A 25,651-nucleotide genomic window follows, 5' to 3' on the forward strand; every position below is an offset into this window, starting at 1 on the left:
GTTCTTGTCACGTAGAGCAGGCTAAGAAACGCTGTTACTTGGAACTTCGTACCTTTATGCTCGTTAAGGTTGCCATGACCCAAAACTGGAAAGCAGCTGTTTTGCTAAGATAAACGAATGCCGTATTTAATGTCTTATATTTTATTTACTTCCTCAAAATATAAATGAGTATAAAAAGATCTTTCAAACAAGAAGTGTCGGTAATAAAATATTTCATCCACATTCATTAAAACCGTTATGCTTAAATAAATGTTGGTATTTTTGAAACTTTATTTTCTATAAACCCATACTAAGAAAACAGCGAAGTGGACTCATACAATATATAATATCCACGATTGAACATAAAACAAAGACGTCTGCTGTGACACTTCATCTTTATATATGTACAATCTTATTTTCAATAGTCTCTTATTCAAGAAACAGGATGATCTTAGAGAAAAAGCTAGTTGAAATGTTTATGTACACGTTTCTTTTTAGGACATCACGTCAAGAAAGAGTATCACAATTTGAATCATTCGGCTTATCTTTTCGCACTTCATCTTCTCGGTTGTTGTCTGTTTCTGAGTTCATCATCGGTTGTACAGCTAAAGGATCATCTGCTATTGCTTGTCCATTAGCATCCTTTATAGCTGAAAGTAAAAATTAAAAAAGATCAAATAAGAGAAATTTAGTAATTTGATTTAACAATAAGAAACAAGGGATGTTATATTAAATTTGTTAATGATTCATTTTTAGGTTTATAATATTAAATCAGAGGCCTACATGAATATGTGCACTATCCATTACATAACAATGAAAATCTAAAAAGAGGCACGAAAAACATGCTTACTCTTGTGACTGTAAAAGGCAGAGCTGTGGAAGGTTTCCTAATTCAATCATTTATTTGACCAGAATAGAACACATCGGATTTTTATAAAATGCCACCTAGATTTAGGGCAGTGCATCTTTGGATATGCTGTTGTAAGTTTTGGAAGAAGTTTGTCACAGGCATTCGCTATATCGCGATAGCAAATTTAACATAATGTAGTTTAGCTTCCTACTGGCGAAAATGTTCATATACTAATATTTACATTCTGACAAATGTATTTCTTAGAACCCGTACAACAGGAGAGAAAAAAAAAGCTTAAGATATGTGTTTGATATGTGCAGCACGAAGTTCCAAAACTCACAGTATGCGTGTGATTGCAGTGATCGAATACATTTTATCGGAAATGCTCACCGCTGGTGATTACTACTGCCTTCACGTCTGATATGATTTCTGGATTCTGGACTTCACTTACGCTATCGTTGCAACCATTCACGCAAAGAGAGGCGGAAAATAGTCCTGCTGAGAGGAATTTTCCTCCAGTATCATCTTCGCATTCCTATTCATGTGATTAAGCCGAATAAAATAATGTTCAATAAAAAATACTTAAATAAAGATCCTTTTCTTAAGGATCTGCTTGAACCGATATACAGTAATATGGTTACTGAAGTAAACTGTGTATTACTGAGTACTGATTTTCTATAGATTGCATGTTTGTCATTCGCTCGTTATTTGTATCCCGACGAAATCAAGTTTTTTTTTTTCATCAGTGAGACTTCGCAGTACGCTTTGTGTTTGACTCACACCAATTAAGACGGTTTTGCTGTTCACACATCAAAAGTAAAATATGTTTTATATGATTACATGTTGTTTGGTTAGTCATTATTTCTGTGAAGCCATCACCAAAGTTAAATTGCTGCTTAACACAGTCTTTTACATTTTGTTTTTAGCATGCATTTTTCTTTATTGAAGTAAAACTGAAGTAGCAAGTAGAGAAATCTATGCCTTAGTCAGATATAATCTTATTTTTAGTATAATCAGTAGATATGGTAGAAAATTCTTAAATATGCAATAATGAAATGTAGTAACAAAAAGTTCATAATGCATAATAACGAAAATATTAAACAGTTTGAACACAAGGGATCTGATGATCCGTTCGTGATCCTGGAGATACTATAATACTTAAATGATAAAACAATGAGACAAAAATTTCAAACGCTGTGGAAATAACATTTGAAATTTTTATTTGTCATTTATTTGTCCAGAAAACAGTCTTAATTCTCTCATAAACGTTACTTGAGATTTCTCTCTCTCTCTCTCTCTCTCTCTCTTTTCTCTTAGTTTCATATTAAGAGTTCAAAATTCTTGGCGAAAAATGAAATGATGCTGCATGATACTTTGAGTTGATGTAATCTTAAAATTAGAATATTCTGTCTCCCGTTGAAGAGATTATCCGTTGTTTATTCCAATTTAAATATATTAATATGTTATGCAAGTATTGATCTGAAAAGATTAAGGTGACGATATAGTGGGAACTAAAGGTTTCTTTAGAGTTCCATTAAAGCAGTTTGTTAATTTGACAACTTTATTTTTTCTACGTTCCTCCGCTACAACTTCTGTATTGGATATTTAAATAACTCAAAAACATCCGGTGCACTCTTCTTTTATGTTGTAAAATCTATTTAATATGATTCCATTTTAGATCACGATAAAAGTATAAACATAGATATACGTATATATATTCGACAGGCTGTGTAGAAGGAATGGCTAGTTTTTGGATGTGTGGAGTAGTGAGTCTGGGGGTAGAATGGATTTGTATAAGAGAGACGGTCTACACTGGAATGCGACTGGTATCTTGAGCCTTGAGAAATTATTAATTAATATGAGATTTAACACAGAGAGTCAGGGAAACTAGATAATGATGGGTGAAATGTGATAATCTGTGTGTAAAAGCGACAATGTTATGTAATTGTATTAATTATGGGAATGAATATTATCATGGAAATGATTATGAGGAGAGAACGATTTTGTGTTCGTACAGTTCGGACTTATCAGGTAGGTGCAAGGATATATGCATAATTAAGACACTAGATAAGAACAGAGATCTGCAGATTATCCACCTGTGTTATGCAAACTACAGACAAGAGTATAAAATAGCACGCAGGTAACTTACTATGTCTGTACACGAAGGCTAGTAGCATCAGAAACAAAGACTTAGAGTTTGTTGCATTGGTGAATATGTTGAGACCTCACATTGTAGGCATTAGTGAGACCTGGCTATCAGAGGCAGACAAGTAACTGGTATCGAGCATAAACGTTACAGTATTTTTAGGAAGGATTGGTAAGATATGAGAGGAGGGAATGCGCTGCTACTGATATTGGATGATTTCAATACAGTCAGAATTGTGACTGCAGTACTAGTAACAGTTTTCCATGCACTGGTGGATTTGAAGCGATCTGCTGTGAAGTGGAGTCTTACAAGATCAAATACATAGTGGGGTGTTTTGACAGATTTATTGTGAATCGATTGCTAGTGATGAAGAAACAAATTCCTAACTAAAGATAATTGGTGCGAGACTAGTCATCAGAACGGGGACTTTAATTCTCCGAACATTAATTGGGTAGCAGTGAAATCTCTTGAGAAGAATGAAACTCAGTTTATTGAGCTGATGCGAGACAACTTCCTCAAGTAGCACGTGACAGAAGGAACTCGAAGTTAAAGAGACTTACCCCTGATTATAGTGTCAGTGAGGATTTCAGTTAAAGACTTAACTATTCTGCCTTCGGTTGGTGAAAGTGGTTATTTATGAATATTCCATTCAAAAAACGTAACGTGCTGAACTACAAAGCAAGACATTATGGCACACTGAGGAGATGCTGGGTTCTGTGCTTAAGAAATGGATGTTTAGTCTTATTAAGCAAGAAATTCTTAAGAAAAATATGATGTAGAAGGAATACCGCCTGTAGAAGGATGATATCAGTTACGAAAAGTATGAGGAGCAGGCCAGAAGAGTTAGAGTTATAACTTTTGTACGGAAAGCTGTCTGAGTACGAAAGAAACTGGCTGTGCAAGCTAAATACAACCCAAAAAAATTCTCTCGTTATACTGCAAGTACAAGAAAGAATGTATATCAAAGAATAATTCTATTGAATTCAAATGGTATACGGACAGATACAGAAGAGATTGTTCAACTAACGAGTGCCCATTTTGCTCACCTGCTGAGAGCTCACCTGCTACCTCTTCATTTGTTGAAAAATCTCAGGTGTATGTGGAGGAGTACCATAGCTGCTGCACAAACCGAATGAGAATTCGGCAATAGGGGTCTAAAGGAATATCAGGACGGATGCTAAAAGAGTGTCCAGCTGGACGGGCGATTTCTTTGACAACTCTGTATAATTTATGTCTCTGAATGGGAAGGATTCATTAGGAGTGGGAAGAATGTATGGCAATCTCATTGCACTAGAGTGGTGCAATGATTGAGGTATCCACCAAACAACCCTCAGTACTTCTGGAGTGGTGATGAAGATTTTCCACAATCTGCACCACCACGTTTTAGAGCTCGCATGCAGAACTGGATTGACAGTGAATCTATACTTTGCAATGAACAGCATTGGTTTACGAAGGAGAGGTCATTTTTGATCAACTTGCCAACATGCTATAATAATCTTACCGTTGAGTTCGAGAAGAGGGATGAATAAACCATGATACATTTTGATTTTGGTAAGGCTTTTTACAAAATGCAGCATGTAAAACCGTTACATAAACTGGAGCATATGGAATTAGATTGTGAAATATTAGCCAGTATAAGAGGATGGCAAAATGATAGATATAAAAAAATAGTATATGGGGGATGTGAGTCTGCACGATTTCAAGTAATCTGTGATGTACGACAAGGATCAGCCCTTCGTTAATTGTTATTCAATCTATACATTAATGACATTGGGAAGGATTTGATAGGCGACATAATATTTGCTGATGATGCAAAATAGACAGGGACAGTGTCATATTATATTGCGTGATTATGCTAGAAGAAACTGATCAGGTTAGGGACCTTGCAGTTTTAATATACAGAAAGTTGAAGTTTAAGGGCCATCTTCTTCTTCTTCTTCTTCTTCTGCAGCTTCTCCCACTTAAGTGGGGTCACTGTTTGTAATGAGTCTCCTCCACACCTTCCTGTCTTGGGCTGTCACCACATCCAAGTTCTTCATCTTCAAGTCCTCTTCTACCAGTTCCCTCCATCTCTTCTTTGGCCGCCCACGCTTCTCCGCCTTCCTTGCACATCCATCTGCATGACCCTTCTTCCCACATATTCGTCCTCCCTCCTCATCACATGACCAAACCATCTCAACCTTGTCTCCTGTATTTTCGCTCCTAAGTTCGTAACTTTCACTGTTCCCCTGACATAGTCATTTCTCAGACGATCCTTTCTGGTCACACCGCACATCCACCTAAGCATTCTCATCTCTGCCACTTCCATCCTGCTGATATTATTTTTCCTCAGGGCCACAGTTTCTATAGCATATGTCATAGCTGGCCTCACTACTGTCCTATAAATTTTGCCTTTCAGATTGATCGGCACCCTCTTATCGCATAACACTCCAGCCATCTCCCTCCAGTTCCTCCAACCCGCTTGTATCCTGCATCCCACCTCCTTCTCAGCTCCTCCATCTTCTTCCACTGTTGAACCTAAGTATCTAAAGTCTCTCACCTTCCTGATGACATTTCCTTCCAGCTCCAGATCTGTCTCCTGGCCGCCGCCCACTGCGCAACACATATATTCTGTCTTACTTCTGCTCAGTCTCATACCTCTCTCTTCCAGCACTTTTCTCCATCTTTCCAGTTTAGTTCCCGCTTCTTCTCTTGAATGTACACACAAGGAGATGTCATCTGCATACAACATTGTCCAAGGCGCATCTTCTCTCACCTCCTCTGTTACCACCTCCATCACAATATTAAACAGAAATGGACTTAATGCTGACCCTTGATGCAAGCCAACTGTTACTTGAAAACTTTCTGTCTGTCCCAAACAGGTCCGAACACTTGTCTTCACATTTCTGTACATTTCCCGCACCAAACTGACATATTTCTCCGGCACCTTCTTCTCCCTTAGACACCTCCAGACTTCTTGCCTTGGCACTCTATCATATGCTTTCTCTAGATCAATAAATACCAGATGTAGCTCCCTTTGTTTCTCTCGATATTTTTCCATCATCTGCCGTAACCCAAAGATAGCATCTGTTGTTGATTTACCAGGCATGAAGCCAAATTGTTCCTTTGCAATCTCCACCTCCTTCCTCAATCTACCATCAAGAACCCTTTCTAGGATCTTCATTGTGTGGGACATCAACTTTATTCCTCTGTAATTTTTACAGTCTTGTGCATCCCCTTTACTCTTGTAGATGGGGACAAGAGTACTCTCCCTCCATTCCTCGGGTATATTTTCCTGTTGGCAAACTTTCATGAACAGGTCCCACAGCAGGTCAATTCCCTCTTCCCCCAGTGCCTTCCATGCCTCCACTGGAATTCTGTCGGAGCCCACCGATTTTCCATTCCTCATCCTCTTCATGGCCTCCATCACTTCCACTCTACTGATGTTCTGCACCATCCCCTCAGAAGGCTGCCCATCTCCTCTGAGAGTCCTTGCATTTTCCTCATTCAAAAGTCCCTCAAAGTATATTTTCCATCTGTTTCTTATGTCCACATCCCTCCATAATACTCTTCCTTCAGCATCTTTGATCTGCCTCACATGTAAGATGTCCTTTGCTGCTGTATTTCTACATTTCGCTAGTTGGTAAATTTTTCTCTGTCTTTCCTTTGTTTCTAATTGATCATACAGATCTTGATATGCCATGACCTTCGCCTGTGCCACAACTCTCTTGGCTTCTTGCTTTCTCTCTTTGTACACCTCTCTGTCCTCTTCCACTCTTGACTCATCCCACTTCTGCTTTGCCTTCCTCTTAGCTGTCACTGCCACTTGTACATCATTATTCCACCACCAACCCTCCTTCTGCTCTCTAATCTTTCCAGATGTCTCACCAAGCACCTCGATTGCACAGCTCAGGATTACTTTTGAATTATGTTTCCACCAATCCTGTACACTTTCCAGTCCATCCGAAATCCTCTCTAACACCCTCTCCCTAAAACGATTCCTCACACTCTCCTCTTTTAAGCGAAACCACTGAATTGTCTTCATCCCACGGCATCCAGAAGTTCTTATCTTCGATCTTATTTTAAAGTCTGCGCACAGCAGTCGGTGTTGTTGTGCTACTTGATCTGTTGGGATTACTTTACAATTTGTCATAACCTTAAGATGTTTTCTTCTAGTCAAAATGTAGTCAATTTGTGAGCTGTTGTTACCACTCCTAAATGTTATCAAATGTTCTTCCCTCTTGTAGAAAAACGAGTTCACAATTGCCAGATCAAACGCTACTGCAAAGTCCACAACCCTCTCTCCTTCCTGGTTATCATTCCCACTCCGTGGCCACCATGCACCCTTTCACAGTCTCTATTATGTCTTCCTATGTGTCCGTTCAAGTCTCCTCCGACAATCATCGCATTTTCTTCCAATTCTCCTCATTTCTTCATCTAACACGTTCCAGAACTCATCTTTTTCCTCTGCTGTACAACCAACTTGCGGGGCATATACACATAATATGACCACCCGCTCTTCTCCAAGACCCAATTTCATTCACATGATCCTGTCATTCCTTCTACCCACGTCCAGTACTTTACCCTTCATTCTGCCACGCACCACAATTCCTACACCATTTCTTCCCTCGTTATTCGCTCCAGAGTAGAACAATTTATATCGATCTCCCAGTTCCTTTGCCTTTCCCCCCTTCCACCTTGTCTCCTGCACACATAAAATGTCAAACTTCCTCTTCCTCATCATGTCTGCCACCTCTCTTCCCCTTCCAGTCATGCTTCCAACATTCAGTTTTCCCACTCGCAACATCCTATCCACCTGTTGCGCTCACTTCTTTAACCGCACCCGCCCTTGATGCGGGTGCGGTTAAAGAAGGGGTACGCCCTAGCCCTTATATCATTTTCTCTTTGACTCATAATCATAGTTTGAGCTGGCATTGAAGTTTTCCGACCGGATGCCCTTCCTGACATCAACCCTCGCATTTATCCGGGCTTGGGACCGGCACCTGTTGAGGCTAGCTTGCCTTCTTCGGAGGCTGCATAAGACGAAATGACTTAGTAAGATAGGAAAGACTCACCCCTAGCCCTCGAATACTCTAATAGCATCAGGGGGAAGGAGCAAGGAGAGGAGAAAGAAGCAAAGAAAGCTTAAGGGCCATAATATAACAATACTGCAGGTAATCGCAGAGGATAATTGCAATGCTGAAACGAACCTTAACATATAAGAACAAGGAAGTCATTTTACCTCTTTACAAGACCTTGGGATATTACTAGGACTAATTTGGGAAGGTCTATAAAATTGATATTATAAAATCTATAAAAGGGATATCAGGATTGTGGAATACAGAAAAGGCAGATTGAGAAGTTGTGTAGGTCATACACTAGGATACCGAAGAAAGTGGGGGTGATATGATTGAGACAAATTTCTGAAGGGGTCATATATATCAGTAGATGGAATTATTCACTTCATGGATGGGGAAAGGACGAGAGGGCATTATTAAGAATGAATACCATCAAGAAGGAGGCGAGAGCTAGATTTTTCTCTCATAGAGTGGTGCCTGATGGGAATGGATTGCCAATGAGGGTGGTGGTGAGTGCACGTTGTGTGAATGAATTCAAACAGATAGGACAGATGGTGAGGGTAATATGTGGTCTCATTCGATGAGTCCCTGACTCATTGGAGGTCCCTCTCTTAATAATAATAATAATAATAATCTTTCAACTCATATGATAGTTGCCTAAGCTGCGAGTTTACTTAAATTGAAATTGGGTATGACAGATCCCATTCTTTCAGTTCAAACAGAATGAATTTTGGAGTTTTGATCTTTATTCTGATCTTATTTTTACTAAATAATGTATAACTTAATAAAACCGATTCCGTAGGCTTGAGATATCTGTGACGATTCAATTAATATTATTAATTTTGTTAAACAGCTTATAGGAAATACATCAGATCTTTTGTGGAGGGAGTACTTTTTATATATACTCGGAGTGATGATTATTTCATGGTAAACGCTTAATCAAACTTACACGTTGATTTTTGGTTCTTTTTTCTGTAGCAGAGTACAGTCATGAGGACACTGGGACGTTGACTTTAGTTTAGAAAGATCTAGTCCTTAGAATTACATTACTTCCTCTCTAGATCGTGATGACCTTATTATGAGGACTTTTCGACTGAAAACGAGGTAGCCGGTCACATATTTATATGATTTCATCCGCAAAACATGTAATTCAGCCAGAAAATATAAATATATTTTATATTTTATAGCATATATCCAGATAAAAATTATTCTCTCTCTCTCTCTCTCTCCCTCTCTCTTTCTCTCTCATAGCATTAATTAGTTTTCTATGGTGCGCAGTTACTTGTTCGTAACGAGACGTTGGACGTAATACTTAGCCAAGATAAGATAGGAGGAGATGAGGAATTCGTACGCTTTTTTCTGCTTATTCTGATTTGTCTATAATTTATCTAACATTTATCTAATTTATATAACCGTTAAGTTCCTGATTCCTTGTTTCCTGATGATTTTATCAGTTTACAATAGAGGACGTTGTGTATTGTGTATAATAATATGGATGAAAGTGGTTTTTGTAATAATGCTACACTAGAACAGTTAAAGCAACACGTTGATCGTTCTGTGAATGAAGAAATATTTGTTTTTCTGCCACAACTTTATGCCCAGCAACCATTAATTTCAGCAAAGCTGAAATCATTATTGAACGTACGTAATATGAGATTTGAGGAGAGATTTATGAGAACGACTTTCGTAAGAGAAAAAACTGCGAATATTAATACTTGCAAATGCAGGAGGATAGATATAAAATGGAAATCTGCTCAGGGCACAGGAAATTGGGTAGCGGAAGATTTGATAGGGAAGTTCATTATCACTAATAAATTAATGATAGTAAAAAGATTAACAGCATTTGGATAATGTTTTGTATTCTTATTATATACTGTATTTTAATCTCAGAATATTTTAGAACTATGCACTGCAATATTTAATACTGTTACATGATATATGTTTAGAGTTTATTTACACTTTACAGATCCGATGTTATATCTTTCGTCTGCTCAACTGATTTGAATTATTAGGAATGTTGCTTGTTTGGAATTTTATTTGCTTCTTTCAGAAGAACATTTTCGACCAATGTAACCCCCCGCATCAGGTCTCAGTTTCCCCGAACATATACAGAGTTAATCCTGATTTGAATATGAATTCCACCAAAGATTTGTCTGTGTGTTACTAATTGTGATGCAGTAATGTCGTTAATTTGATATAGAATGAATCAAGGTTTCATGAAGAATTATCTTACCTTCAGATCACGTACTGTTTCTGTCTCTCTCTAACTTTTCGCAAACCTGCTTTCTTCTGTTGAAATCGGCTGAAGGATGCATGTAAATTGAATACACATATACAGGGTGTTCGGGATAAATTTGACATATTTATAATTAATTATATTTTTCCGTAAGTTACATGTATTAACACACACTTCTCTTCATTTAAAAGTTTGGACCCCTTCTTCATTCATATACAAGATGTCAGAAAGGATGGATAGCTGGAACCCACCTGAATCATGGAAGAGAATAACTTGTATCATGATGATTCGTGCCCGCCATCAAAATAAGGATATTACGACTGCTGCCCAATGCTCCCTGAATACAGTAAAAACAATCAGGCATGAACTAGAGACTTGCAATGGTGACTACGAGGATGTAGCAAGAAGAAAGATCCCTAGCAGACGATCTGATTGCGTTCGTACAGCAGAATTCCTCGCAAATCTGCAGGAACAGGTGTGGAAGAACCCTGGCATTGGAATTCGGGCTTTGTTCGTGGAGTTGCTAACTGTAGTCAAGCCCTGGATAACAAGGGTAGCCAATGGTAGGCCGTATGTATGGCAGCAGGATTCGGCCCCTTGCCACACCTCTGGGAAAAGTCAAAAATGGTTGTCTGAAAATTTCTACGACTTCACCAGTCCAAATGTTTGGCCTCCAAACTCCCCAGACCTTAACCCCATGGATTATTTTGTATGGGGCGCAGTTGAAAAAGACACCAATCGCACTTCCAGTAATACAAAAGCCCAGTTAATGGATAAAATTAAAACAGTTTTTGCGGCCCTTCCCAGGGAGACTGTAGCATCAGCTTGTTCGAGGTTCCGAAGCAGAATTGAAGCTGTGATCGATGCTAATGGTGGTTATTTTGAGTAAATCTTGTTGATAGTATTGTAATTAACTCTGCCTGTAATGTTTTTTTGTCAATTCATTAAATTTAATAGATACAAAGAAGATTTTCTTTTTCCTTACGAAACTGTCAAATTTATCCCGAACACCCTGTAACTACTACAACAACAACTACAAGTCCTTAAGCTTGCGGCGAAAAAAATATCAGATTCCAAGGAAAATTATATAATGGAAGTTATACCTATCAGCATTTATAAACTTATCAAATTCCACTAAGATCTTTCTTTTAAAAAGCATGCTAAAATGTAAAAGCCAGTAAGTAGAGTCTAGACCTAACCCCCCCTATCTTCCTGGAGCCTAGACTTTTCCTCTTATATACCAACGACCTTTTCTCGTTGACACAAAATTCCAGCCACATTTTTGTTGGTGAGAGTATATTATATTCCTGTTTCTCGAATGGCAACCTTTTCACTACATACGAGTAAATCAACAAATCTTGCGTATCATGTTCTGCAGTCCCAGTTTCTAATCTCTGAACCATTACATCAGTGGGTCTTGATAACCTTAAGTTCAATGATTGCAGAACTATAGTATACCATATTAATACTATACTCTACTAGTACTTACTATTTTTCGCAAAAGAACTTTTTCTTCTGTTCTCACCTTTGGCAACGTCCAGCGCTTTCAACAAGATGAAATTTCCTTCATTAGGATAACTTTCATCTTCAGGCATACGAACACATAAATATGCTCCAAATATCTCTTCAGCTTTCCATAAATTAGGTTTTCTCTGCCGCTCAAGAGAATTATTTTCAAATCATAAATATCCACCCACCCACTTGACTGCATTCATATGCTTCCACATGTGATACTACTAAGAACTGAATATCCTTGACTCAGTACAAGAGAGAGCGAGCTGAAACTGAACTTACGTTCTGTGTCTTTGTGTTTCTGTGAACTTACGTTCAGTTTCAGCTTTTTCACGGAGACGTTCGGTTTCAAGTTTTTTCATACGGAGGCGGTAGTGCTTTCTGTCTCCCTAGAATAGGGGAATCTCTCAAGAGAACAGACGGAATAAACAGACATAACACGCTGACATTACAGCCTTAGTTTCTTCAGCTCCATATCCAAATAATAGAAACAAATATTTCTACAAATATTTTTCCATATTCACTGTTCATCGGAATTGATATTTTTAATTCCGCCACTCGCCGATAAATCATATGGACTACTTCACAGTTCAACTCTAAACTCACAGTACAACTTTTCGTTCCCTTTCTTTTCATTCATTTATTCTACTGTTGTAATTTGGAAAATTCTCGATTTTCAAATATTTAGTAAAGAGATAATCTCCCGGTCATGAAATTCAATATTAAGAAATTTGTTCTTTCTCCTCAGCTTTCTACCATCACTGTACTATAGGTTGAACAACCTCTAGTATATGAGTTGCCATAAAGAATAGTAATACCTCAGCAATATCATATAGCAGCTATAAAAGACACCATGGAAAGTAAAGTGTGGTTGTACATATTGTATGCACTTTCCTTATTTGTTATTTTTCTTTAAATTATTATTATTATTACAGACATTAGTGAGACTTGTCTGAAGGCATAGAAAGCAGGTACAGGGATTGAATGTGATGGATTTAGTAATTTCAGGGAGGATAGAGCACACAGGACAGGGATGAGTTACTGCTGGTGACAGCAGATGAATTGCAGTCAACAAGAATAGTATCAGTCAGGCAGATGGCAGTTCTGTTGAGTCAATCTGGTGTGAGAAATCAAGCCAATAGGAAAAATTATAAACTTGGTTGCTGCTATTGACCAGAGATGATATGGAAAAAATGCATCATCATATTAGTCAAATGAGCCGAGTCATTCGAGCAAATCGAGTAATAATTATCGGGGATTTCAATTTCAGTGATATAATTACTAAACAAAGATCCGTACGGCTTAATTTCGGCGATGTAATTATTTGTAATTTTTTTTTGTAACTGTAATTATTAGTAATTATTTTTACGCATCAACCGAGAGGTCACTTACGAAAAATACATTTCTCTGACATTTGATTTCCTTACTGCTGAATGACAGCTTTTGCTCTCTTAAGGTTTCTGCCTGGTCTCTGAAGAGAGCCAACCAGATCGAAACAGCTGTCAGGCGAGTGAAACCTTAAAATGCACTAATAAAAGGCAAATATGTGAACGCTTGGGCAGGGCTCATGTCTTTTCAGTATTGCAAGCTAAGGCAACTCCAGTGCCAAGGATTGCATTCTTGTAATCTCTCAAGTCAATTTTACGAAACTTCCATAGTTTCTACAAACATTCAGCTTTGAAATAATGTTGGATCTAATATCCACTTTGCCTCTGTAATTCGGAGATATAGATTAGAAGGAAGAAAGATCACATGGTAGGAAGGAAATGAAATTTATACACTTACTGAGAAATATTTACTTGACACAGAATTCGACAGAAGGGACTCGGGGTATGAGAGTGTTGGATTTTGCTATAAGGATCAGAGGTAACCACACTCTTCCCCCCCCCCCCCGCCCAACTGGGAAAAGTGATACATATGGTTTGACTCGCGAGGTAGCAATTATGATACACTTAGGAGGAAGCTTGAAGCAGTACCATGGCATAAGATCTGGAAGGGAAGAATAATCACAGTGCATTGGGGATAGTGGTATGTGGAAGAAGCAATATCATTATGTATACCCAAAATCAAGAGAGTAAGTCGGGTACGAATTCAATGGATGAGTAGTATCATTAAGCATTAGTTGCAAACAAAGAAAATGTTGTGGTGGGTATATAAGGAGAAAGGTGACCAGCTAACTCATGAACAGTACAAGGATCAGGCAAGAAAAGTGACCAGTATGGTAAGGAAAGCAAAATCAGATTATGAGAACAGATTATCCAAACAGGCGAAAGGAAATCCGAAAGGCAATTTCCTTTCGCCTGTTCGGTTAGGTTAGGTTAGGTTAGGTTAGGTTAGGTTAGGTTAGGTTACACTATGGAAGAATAACTTCAATGAGTGCAGATGGCAGAGAGGTAACAGAGGCAAACGAAATTGTTGGGCTACTGAGTGATCATTTTGTAATGGTATATAATCCAAGTTAAGATATTGTTATGACAGAGGGGACGGGTACTGATGTGAGAACAGATGCTGAAGAATTAGAAGTACTTAGTATATTGCAGAATCTTAATGCAAATACATCTGTGGGAATGGATGGGGTGGGATATCGCCGTTTTAAGAGATTGTGCACGGAAACTAGTAATGTCTTTGACTAGGCTGCTTAATTTAAGCCTTAATGCTTGTAAATTCCCAAGAGATTGGATGGATGACAAAATAATTCTTTTGTATAAAGGTGAATCTAAGTCTATGGTACCAAATTATAGTACAATTCTTATCTCAGGAGTGGGGATAAAAAGCATTAGCAAATTGATCAAAAAGTGAATTCAACAATAGGTGGATAAGAATAGTATATTCTGTGAGGGGCAACAGCTTTGTGAAGGGTTGGTGATGTCTTAGTAATCTACTAACTTTTATAATAGAGTGACAACTGAGTTGGATAAAGGGTACACTATGATACTGTTGAATTTTGCAAAAGCGGTTGACAGGATACACACATAGAACTCCGTTACGCAAATTGCAATAAATGGAGATGGATGTGAAACTGGTGATATGGATAAAAGGGTTGCTGATGTACAAACAGGAGAAGGCAGTGCTTTGTGCTGGGACTACTACTGTTTAAGTTGTATATAAATGATATAGGAAATTATTTGAAGGAAGATATTCGGTTGTTTGCTGGAGATGCAAAGCTGGATAGGGGAACAGTTAATCAAGGTGATGTAGAGAGTTTGCAGGATTATGTAAATAGGCTGACATTATGGGCAAAACATAAAAGATGACAGATGTCAATTTAATGTGGAAGAGTATAAATTTATGCATTTTGGGATACAGAGATTACAAGCTGTATACCACGTTATCGGGACTGTACTCCAGGGATATTGATGAACCCAAGGATTAGGGGGGGGTAGTTTTGGGATTGGAGTTTAGAGAGCAAATTACTAAAGTCGTCAGGGTAGCTCACAAGATTACTTCGTTATTGAAGAACACACTAACAAGCGGTGATAAGGGAGGGAGTTATTATTCCTCTTTATAAAGTCTTGTTACCACCACATCTAGATTACTGTGTGCTCAGGTCTAGTCATCTGGGTTTCTTGGAGATGAGGAAGTTGTAGAGAGGATCTACAGGCGAGTGACTAAGATGGTGAGTCATCTGTGGAATGATCCGATGGATAGATTGCGGTTTTGTGGATTGCAAAAGTTGGTTAATAGGTGATAAAGGGGAAGATATGATAGAAACATTGAAGTTACTTAAAGGATTTTATAGGATTCATGCAGGGGAATTGTTTCCGCACTTGACTAGTTGGAGCAGAACGAGAGGTCATCGCTGTAGGTTGGGTAAGAGTGTGGTTAGCAAGTGTGTAAGGACTAGAATGTTTGCATGAAGAGTGGTGAATGAATGGAATGGGTTGTAATAAAGTAATAGGTGTCTCTAGTCATTCTTTGATAAGAGGAAAAATTTTAAATTTAAAGAATATGAAAACAAAAAAAAATATTTACGATGCTACTTCATAGTTCAGTATTGTTTTTGGAATAAGAACAACAAATTAAGTATATAACATACAGATTATTAAGAATGTATTTAATGTACCCATATAAAAAGTACAAAAACCATATACAAAATGTGATATATGATTTTTATTTATAAAAATGTCAAATTTAAATTGTCATTCTGCACTACGTGCTGAATACTTCTGTGTTTAGTATTTGCGTTTATTGTTGAATGAAGTTTCCTAAGCAGCCCTGAATCAACATATTTTGCTAGATTGAAACGTTTCACATAGTTTCATAAAAAAGCAGCGAAGAAATTGTTACTTTTTTTTGTTATCAACGAAGTTCTGGTTTCGGTTGAATATCAGATTCATGTGTGAAAATCTTCGTTCACATTCTCTTGTTGAAGTTAGTCGAGAGTTCATTAAATGCATCAAATTTTCTGAAACTTTTTTGCATGTATATTTCCGAAATCCAAAAATTACCGAATATTATAAATTTCTAATTGTATCACACCTGTATTTTACATCATTGTTAAAAAATTGCTGGTAGGCCTTAACGTTGTGTATCATCTCCCCAAACCACTTATTATTATTATTATTATTATTATTATTATTATTGGTTATGTGCTACCAATTATGTGCTACAATTATGTGCTACCAATAAGTTGTATGAGTGATTATTTTCTTTCTCATATCTGTAGTGTTGTATAAACACACAAATATGCTATTGTTTTTAATTTCTTATTAGTATATATTTAATAACTTATGATGTTCTTTAAATTAAAAAAAAATAGGAAAAGAAAAATGCTTTATGTGAGGGTGTTATTTGTAATCCGCCTATACGTCAGTATCGAGAACTAAATTTTTTCTTTTTTTTACTTGAGGCTATAAATGTAATAGGTCTGGCTGTTACTGTTTTATCATCTACTAATTGAAGGCTCGAATACTCCGGTGATATCTCGTTACTTATGCAAGTGACTAGTCGTTGATTGACAAACTCATAATTAGATATAAAATGAAGAGGAAGTTCCATTTGCTGTTTGCTAGTGTGGGCTCTTCAATTTTTATTTAAAATTTTTATGTGCATACTGCTAATGAAAGGCTGTAAACGTATCGTATATTAGTACCTGGTGGGCTAAGAGTTAGATAATCTGGATATCCTCCGGGAGATCAAACATGGAACGTTTTCAAGCAGCTTCAGGTCTCCGCTGAGCGGGATGGTAGTGTTTTCACAAAAAGTGATAATAATTATCTCTCACCTAATATTTGGTATCCATGCCTAGAGTCATGACCACAGTAGGTTTCGAACCTACAGCATACAAGTAGGAATGCAGAGACGTTATCCACTGAACATCCAGTTTAGCATTTCGTCGTAGAATTATTTTTTGTTGGGATTTCCCACTTACTTGATTTATTCATGATTTCATAATATAGTACTTTATGGTGTTAGTAGGATTAAGAAGAATGTGTTCATGACCGTGTTGTTTTCCTTCATAAATTAATCACGATTCCTCCACTGATGGTTCGATGATTATGCGGATACATCTTCTCTACCTAGTTGACTGTACTTAGCGTATCCGCTCCCAACCATCATGCTACAGTTTCTAATATCGCTGTGGGCATGATTGTCTTTAAATGGGAGATGAATTCCATCGGCAGGTGTGAGGACATCGTATCATTATTGGAAGTTTGAAATAGCTTGAATAAGTTCCATGTTTGGTCTTTAGTGCAGGTTTTCCAGGTAAAAATTAATAAAAATATATATAAAAATAGAAAAATAGAAGAAAAAAAAATCTTAACCCGACCACTGCAGTAATGTATCATAGGTGCAATCTTTAGTAGATGAGTTACATAAGAAAAATATAGAATAAAATAAAACTTTGAAGGTGAAGAACGATATTCTCCAGCTATTAATTTCTAGGAAAGATATTTTTTGCGAAAATACTTATTACACCAATCTTGATGGGGCACCAATCTTGAAGCAACAATCTTGATGGGAGATTTCAACGCTAGAGTGGGAAGTAACCCAATAACAGGATGCATTGGATCAGAGGGAGAATCAGTAATCAATAACAGTGGAATTTTATTAAGAGACCTCTGCATATTTAACGATCTAAAAATCAGCGATACTTTCTTCAGGCATAAAAATATACATAACTACACATGGGAAGCAAGAGGAACAATTGGTGCTGTTAATAATAATAGATTACATTATTCTTAACAACAAACTAAATAATAATAGCATTGGCACAAGGGTTTTTAGATGGAGAGAAATTGATAGTGATCACATAATGGTTGAAACAGATTTGAATTCATAAAAAGAACCACATACTTCAAAAGAAAAAAAAGACAACGAACCAACATCTAATAAACAGTTTAAAATTCACCTCCTCGAACAGGAGAATGTTAGAAACTTATATAAAAGCAGAATAAGAGATAAAATAAAACCAACCACAAGAAATGTTGAACTGACTGGAAAATTATAAAAAAATATAAAGGAAACCATATTAAAAGCAGCAGAAGAAAGTTTAGGATACAAATCAAGAAAAACAAAAAAATGGTTAAGAACTTGGAATGATGGCTTAAAGAAATTAATTGAAAGGAATAAACAGGCTTTTTAAATATATGTGAAAAGTAAAAACACTGCTGACTATATACAATATAAGAAATTACGGGCTGAAGTCAGAAAGCTTTCCAGAAGTATACGCAGAGAAGACTGGAGTAAATATGTTAAATCATAAGAGCAGGATATCACTGGACCACAAATAACAGGTTTTAAACATTTTAGGAAACTACAAATAACAGAAAATGACCAATTAAGAAATAATCTAATTTACAAAGAAGATTGGATAGAACACTATAAAATATTGTGGAATGAAAAACAAGAAATACAAAACAATGACAAAACTCACAAAATTGAGGATATCAATATACAGGAAAGTACAGAAGAAATAGTAATGGGAGAATTAGAAAAAGAATGAAAAAACTCAAGAAATAGAAATAGCCCGTACCTGGATGGAATGTGCGTTTTAAATATGCAGACAATAGCTTAAGAGAAAACCTACTTAAACTCTTCAATAATATCTGGAAATATCAAAAGATCTCAAATGAATGGGAAACTGGAGTAGTGATAAATATTCACCAAAAAGGTCCCAGGGACAAATATGGAAATCACAGAGGCATTACTCTCTTAATAACATCATCTAAACTATATGCAAACATCTTAAAGAACAGCCTAATTAAATATATAGAAAATTATTTAGAAGAAGAACAGTGTGGCTTTAGAAGAGGGAGAAGATGCACATATGTCTCTTTCACAATGCAACAGATCATAGAAAAAAGAAAAGAATTTAACCTGCCCACTTTTCTTCTATTTATTGACTACGAAAAGGCATATGATAATTCGAACAGAAATCTACTCTGGAAAATATTACAAGACGATAAAATATCTCCTAAATTAATTAAAGCAATAAAAAGTCTATACAGAGAAACAAATATTTGCATCAAATTTGTAGATGGAACATTATCAGAACCTATAATTATAAATAAAGGAGTAAGACAAGGTTGTGGCTTTTCCCCAATTCTATTCAACATTTATATAAACAGAATCCTAAAAGAATGGTAAACAACTGTCAAAGATGGAATTAAACTAAAAATAATAAACAGCAAAATACAATACTTTATGCAGATGATCAAGTACTAATTTCAAATTCAGAAGATAAACTCCAAATTTCAACTAACCATCTAAAAGAAATAGAAAAAATTTCTAAATGAAAATCTCTGAAACAAAAACAAAAGCTATGGCATTGTGTGGAAACACCATTCAAATGTCAAAATTATGCTTAACAATAAAATAATAGAAGTTACAAAATTCAAATACTTAGGAAATATAATCTCACAATTGGAAGCAAGACTACAAATTTACAATAGAATGAAAGGCATAATTAAAAGAAATTTTGGAAAACAAATGACTAGAGAAACTCAATTAAGATTACATAATATGACCTCGAAACCATCTATCAAAATTGGAAGTGAAACCTGGATTCTAAAACAAAGAAACAGACATAGATTGGAAGCAGAATAGATGAAGTTTCTAAGACTTCTCCTAGGACTCACTAGATTAGATAAAAATAAAAATAGAAATAAGAGAATGATTAGATTCAAAGAACATCGTACAAGAAATAGAAGAATATCAGAGACCGCGGACGTCCAAGACTAAGATAGAAAGACCAACTTCATCTGCAGGAACAGGACATAAAAAGCCTATACCTGAATTGCTTAGACGACGACTTATTAAACCATTCATTTATAATACAATTTAAATCAGCTTCACTTGTCACTAAGTAGTAATTATTTAAAATGGCGAAAGAAAGCTGCAATGCACTATTTTAAAAACAGACAGTAACTTTATGTGCATCAGACACCATATGATTAATAAGTAAATACAGTTTTATAATTTATTTTATTATCCATTTATATATGAAAAAGTTGCAGAGCGTTTGCTGATTCTTATAGATACTTTGTATTCAAACTCGTTCTTATCAAGAGACTCATTACACACATTTTCTATTCGTTTACGACATTGATGTTCTCTTTCATGAAGCGAACTGAAATTTTTCCGTGAGATGTATAGTGTTTCATATATGGTAATGTGTTCAGCGAATGAAAATGTTTATTTCATGGACATTCCTAGATAAGATAACTGACCTAGTTTTTGGTAGCTGCCTTTCCGAAGCGGAGTGATTTCTTTGCGTTCGTGAGGAAGTGGGGAGCTTTGCCATTTGATATTGTTCAGTGTTAAGAACATTTTCAACATAAAAAAATTGCTACACTTACTACACGTTTTGTTATTTTAAAAATACATGCTTTAATAAATTTTATGAGAAAATTATATGGAAGCGAATATAAGCCACTCTTCTTACCACAGTTGGTTTGTATTCGATGCTTTAACTAAATGGTATCTATGTGTGAATACTTAATAAAGGAATATGGTGTCGTAGTTCTCTAGCACTAAACTATTCCTGAAAATCCTTGTAGTATTTTTAGATATAATTTAAGAATGTATTACTGTCTTAACGAAATAAAGGCGGCTTGAAGATAATTGCTGCATATAGTGTTGCTTATGAGACATTGTGATAAGTGAATACTATTCTACATATCTAGCATATGCATTCACTAAAGCAGGGCTGTCCAACCTTAGGTAATCCGAGGGCCACATTTTAAATAATTACTAGTATAGTAAGTTGGTGAGCAGCAGCGACACAACCTCGAAAGCTGAACAAACGAGCAACACTAACTGCGCGCTCACATTCCCCGTGAGCGCCCGGAGCATGCGCGTTGGAACAAAACAGTGTAAGAACGCTTCTTTGACACATCTAATATTGGAAAAAACACGTGGATATATAGTGATATAAAACACCAAATAAAATTACCAACATCGAGATTATCGATTAGTGATAGAATTAAAATATCTAATACGCATTCGATTCAAATTGTTATTTTATTTTTTCGCTCGTGAAAATCAAAACCCGCAGGCGGGCCACACAAAATCGCGCCGCGGCCGCGTGCGACCCACGAGCAGTGCTTTCGACAGCCCTGCACTAAAGTATTCGTATGTTTACGATGTGCATGTATGCGCGCGTGCGTGCGTGCGTGTGTGTGTGTGTGTGTGTGTGTGTGTGTGTGTGTGTGTGTGTGTGTGTGTGTGTGTGTGTGTGTGTGTGTGTGTGTGTGTGTGTGTGTGTGTGTGTGTGTGTGTGTGTGTGTGTGTGTGTGTGTGTGTGTGTGTGTGTGTGTGTGTGTGTGTGTGTGTGTGTGTGTGTGTGTGTGTGTGTGTGTGTTCACTACACTGCTATCTAAGACAGATTTGTACCTCGAGAGTCGATGTACATTTATATAGATTCAATAATTTGGTGACAAGTGAAGAACTTCGAAAGAAGTTTTGCTATATCAGTAGCCCAAAACCTGAAAAAGCAAAATCTTAAGTTTCTGTTACTTCTCCGACTTCTTAAATATAATGGTGACACTTCAGAGTCATGCTGAACAAGCCGCAGAGCCCATATTTCCTCCTTCAAACACACACACACACACACACACACACACACACTGACGGCTACATCACTCAAGTATTCCTAAAGGTCGTTCTGTATATAATACATAGACAAATCCTGGCGGTAACGAATTAAGTGATTTTCCGTCAAACTAGGGAGCAATATATATATAATAAATAATGTATGCATTATTTTAGTTGAGTTCTCAAGGCCGGTTTGCCTGCTCTGTGAGATGAAAATCCCCAGGAAAAAACTGGGGAAGAAACCTTACTGTCCACGCCCAAGGCAAACCACGTGGACTTAATTTCATATATATTTGTATTTATTATTATTATTATTATTATTATTATTATTATTATTATTATTATTATCACAACAAACTCCGAACAATAAGTGGCAAACGCTACAGTTTAAAAGACATAGTTCCCATATGCCAAAAAACACTAATATACAAAGCACTATGCCAAAATATACTAATATACGCTATAACAACGTATGCTTTCTGTGCACCCTACAAATTAAATAGATTAATGTCGCTACAGTACAAAATGATAAAACTGATCTTTTGGGAACAAAGAGAAAATAACGACCTTATATACATTGCAATGTCAGAACACAAAATACTGACAGCAAAACATTTATGTCACTATGCAGCTTTGCTAAAACATTATTTCGATGCCAACTACAGGACAGTCAGAAATACATACCGTATAACAAGACCTCAGACTACTAATTATATCACATATAAATACAATAATCACTGCGGAAAGGCCACGCGAAACTTCTACATCCCAGACATGATAAACAAATTACCTTTTGAATACAGAAACCTTACAAACTACAATAACCTGAAAAGGACATACTATGAACAAGAAACACGCACCCAAAGTGTGTGTGTGTGTGTGTGTGTGTGTGTGTGTGTGTGTGTGTGTGTGTGTGTGTGTGTGTGTGTGTGTGTGTGTGTGTGTGTGTGTGTGTGTGTGTGTGTGTGTGTGTGTGTGTGTGCGTGCGCGCGCGCGCGCGAATTTCTCAGTCATAGATTTCGTAGCTTCCCAACACAACAAAAAAAAACAATAAATAATAACCAATTGGTGTCATCCTCAGATAAGCTTACATATAAGCTTCGAGGATGAAAGCAGAGAAATTAGTTCTCATCCAAGATGTATCATATGTAACCAAGTGCATGTAATGTACGTATCGCATGTAAACCAAAGTATGTAATGTATGTATTATATGTAAACAAATGTAAGTAATGTATCATATGTAATCAAATGTATGTAATGTATGTAATAACTGTAAACAAAAGTATGCAATATACAGTGATTATATCCATTGCTATTGTATATATAGAGTGTAAAATTGCAAAGAAACATCTGTAATAATAATCATTATTACAGATGATAATAAAATGTTAAAAAATGTTAAATCAACAGACCTCCATAGCGTCAAGAGACTCATTGTGGGAGGTCCTATTCTCACATGAACAGCTCATCACACCTTGACTTAAATGCATTCATTGTCCATGCACTCTTCACACTCTCAGACAGTGCATTACTTAAATGCATTCACTGTCCATATCCCCCCCCCCCATTGCTCGCACCCAACTTATACAGCTTCCAAAGATGGCCTCTCTTTCTCTCCCTGTCTTCAGATATTCTATGAAAAATCTCACCCACGTTAATTAGGTAGTTACCCGTTACTAACTTATACGTTTCGATCATGCCTTCCCTCTTCTTTCTATCCACTAGTCTCTGTAATTTGCATTCTATCAATCTGTCCGCATATTTCACATTCCAGAGACCACAAACCAACTTAGTCAATCGTCTCTGAACCCTCTCCAACATCTCATCACTGTTTTGAAATCTTGGCGACCAAATCTGTGCACAGTAATCCATATGCAGCCTGATCAAAGCCTTTTGCAATGGAATCAAAACATCCTTACTTGTACACGTCAGTGTTCTCCGCATCATTCCCATAATTCGCTGTGTTGTCCTCACAATTTAGCAAAATGTCCACGAAATTTCAAGTTCTTATCTACCATCATCCCCAAATATTTCATATCCTCCATCTCCTCTGAAATATCCCCACAAATCCTATACTCTGTATCCCATCTTTGCTTTCCAAATTTTAAAACTTTACACTTTGCAACATTAAATTGCCATCCCCACATACTCGCACATTCAGACAGTCTATTTAGATATTATTTTTTTACATATTCCGGAAATCCTGTTATGGAAACCAAACATGTGACTTTTTCAAGGCACTTCAGGTCTACAATAAGCAGCAGTCTAACAATAGGCGGTAGTCCTCATACCAGGAGATAATATTCATAATTCACCTAAATATGGTATGCGGGGAAGAAACTATTGAGCCCACGATATATCCAGGAGATATGTTAACTTTTCACACTTAGCAACTACGAAAGAACTTATAAACAATTTAAATATTACTCTGTATCGCATAGAAATCTTACACACAAAAGAATACCAATAATATATATAGTTGTAAAAAACAGAAAAAAGAACAAAAAAATAGCCAACTAAATGTGAAAAGTATTAGAAATCTATAAAAACACCATTACCACTTCTTCATCTCAATATTAGTGGCCTACAGACAAATATGTACTATTTCTAGACATTTATTCTCTACTTATATTTCTAACTGAATCTAAACTGACAGCAATAGCTACTATTCCTTCAGCTATCTACTCATCGAATTATTCTTTCATTATACGCATTAATGATTATTTATTATTCAGATTTCGTATCCAATACCAGACTGGTGAGTTAGCAAGTCTCATACGGAGGTGGCAGGATTTTCCCTCTCGAATAGTTGGGTTTTCTCGCAAAAACCCTACTTTCTGTTTTTTTTTTTTTTTTTTTTTTTTTTTTTTGCGGTTATCAAAATGGAGAGTGTAATAAGAAAATAAGAAAATTTCAAAGTTGTTTATTCCATCTTAGAGAACTGGATAAGCAAATTTCTTGCAACTAAGAAAGAAATCTGCGTATTACTCTTTCAAATTATGATAACCAGTCAGACCTCTTTGATTAACTTTTTTTCTCTGAGGCGTGCTTTCCTGCACTTCAACTATCCAAACAACGAGATCGCCTTTCTTTTTGAGATGTGTCATTGTTACATTGACGCGTTTCTAAAAGAAAGATGATACGAGAGAGCGAGAATTTTTTTTTTATTATTGAATTCGTATAATTGCAACACTAGCTTGGTTCGACTTGTCGAGCTCAAACAAATATTTATATTTTTATATTATTTCTAAATCTAAGTGTTTATAGGGGGGATGGATTCTGAACAATACCGAACGCTTGCTAGATTTTAGATTTATTTTGTCACTTCATTCTCTTTTTTATATTTATTATTTTAATATTGGTATACCTCTCTTGAGCACCGTAGCTCAGTCGCGATAGCCTATTGAGGTTTGCTGTTACGGAAATATTTGGGTTCGAATTCAGTCAATGACATGACGAACCATTAAACTTTCTAGATGGCCATCGAGTTTTTCATTCGTATAATACTTAAATCGCTCAATGAATGCATGCATACAGCTAATTGATATAGCAAACAATGGGAATAAGGATAAGGGAGTAAGCGTAAACTATGAATCAATTAATAAATCAACATTTTACTTAACTGTTACACTGGTTGAGTTCTACTTCTCCACTCTTATTCTTTGTAGCCAAACTCTTGTCGATCTTAAAAATAAAGCCGTAATACACAGCCGCATATATTATACACATAACTCCCGAACACAGACCCATCACTCTGAAAGCCAGACGTGCGCCATAACGACTCATTATTGTACCTCCTATGAAGCTTCCAGATCCTCTTCCTAAAAGTAAAA

The 25,651-nt window shown here is 36.4% G+C and overlaps 1 protein-coding gene across 1 annotated transcript in view; it reads right to left on the reverse strand.

Annotated features, from left to right (window-relative positions):
* Positions 1–265: 265 nt before the first annotated feature.
* The window catches only part of LOC150104715 (major facilitator superfamily domain-containing protein 6-like), a 69,501-nt gene continuing 44,115 nt past the window's right edge, over positions 266–25,651 (reverse strand). The window contains exons 4-5 of the mRNA XM_090395891.1: positions 25,442–25,639; positions 266–629 (exon numbers count right to left, since the gene is read on the reverse strand). Of these exons, the coding sequence (XP_090252017.1) occupies positions 487–629; positions 25,442–25,639 (341 nt within the window). The 3' untranslated portion in view covers positions 266–486. The remainder of the gene's footprint in view (positions 630–25,441; positions 25,640–25,651) is intronic.

Source organism: Typopeltis vanoorti, chromosome 7 (assembly GCF_054136105.1).
Source record: "Typopeltis vanoorti isolate ZY-2024b chromosome 7, IOZ_Tvanoo_1.0, whole genome shotgun sequence".
Lineage (NCBI taxonomy): Eukaryota > Metazoa > Arthropoda > Arachnida > Uropygi > Thelyphonidae > Typopeltis > Typopeltis vanoorti.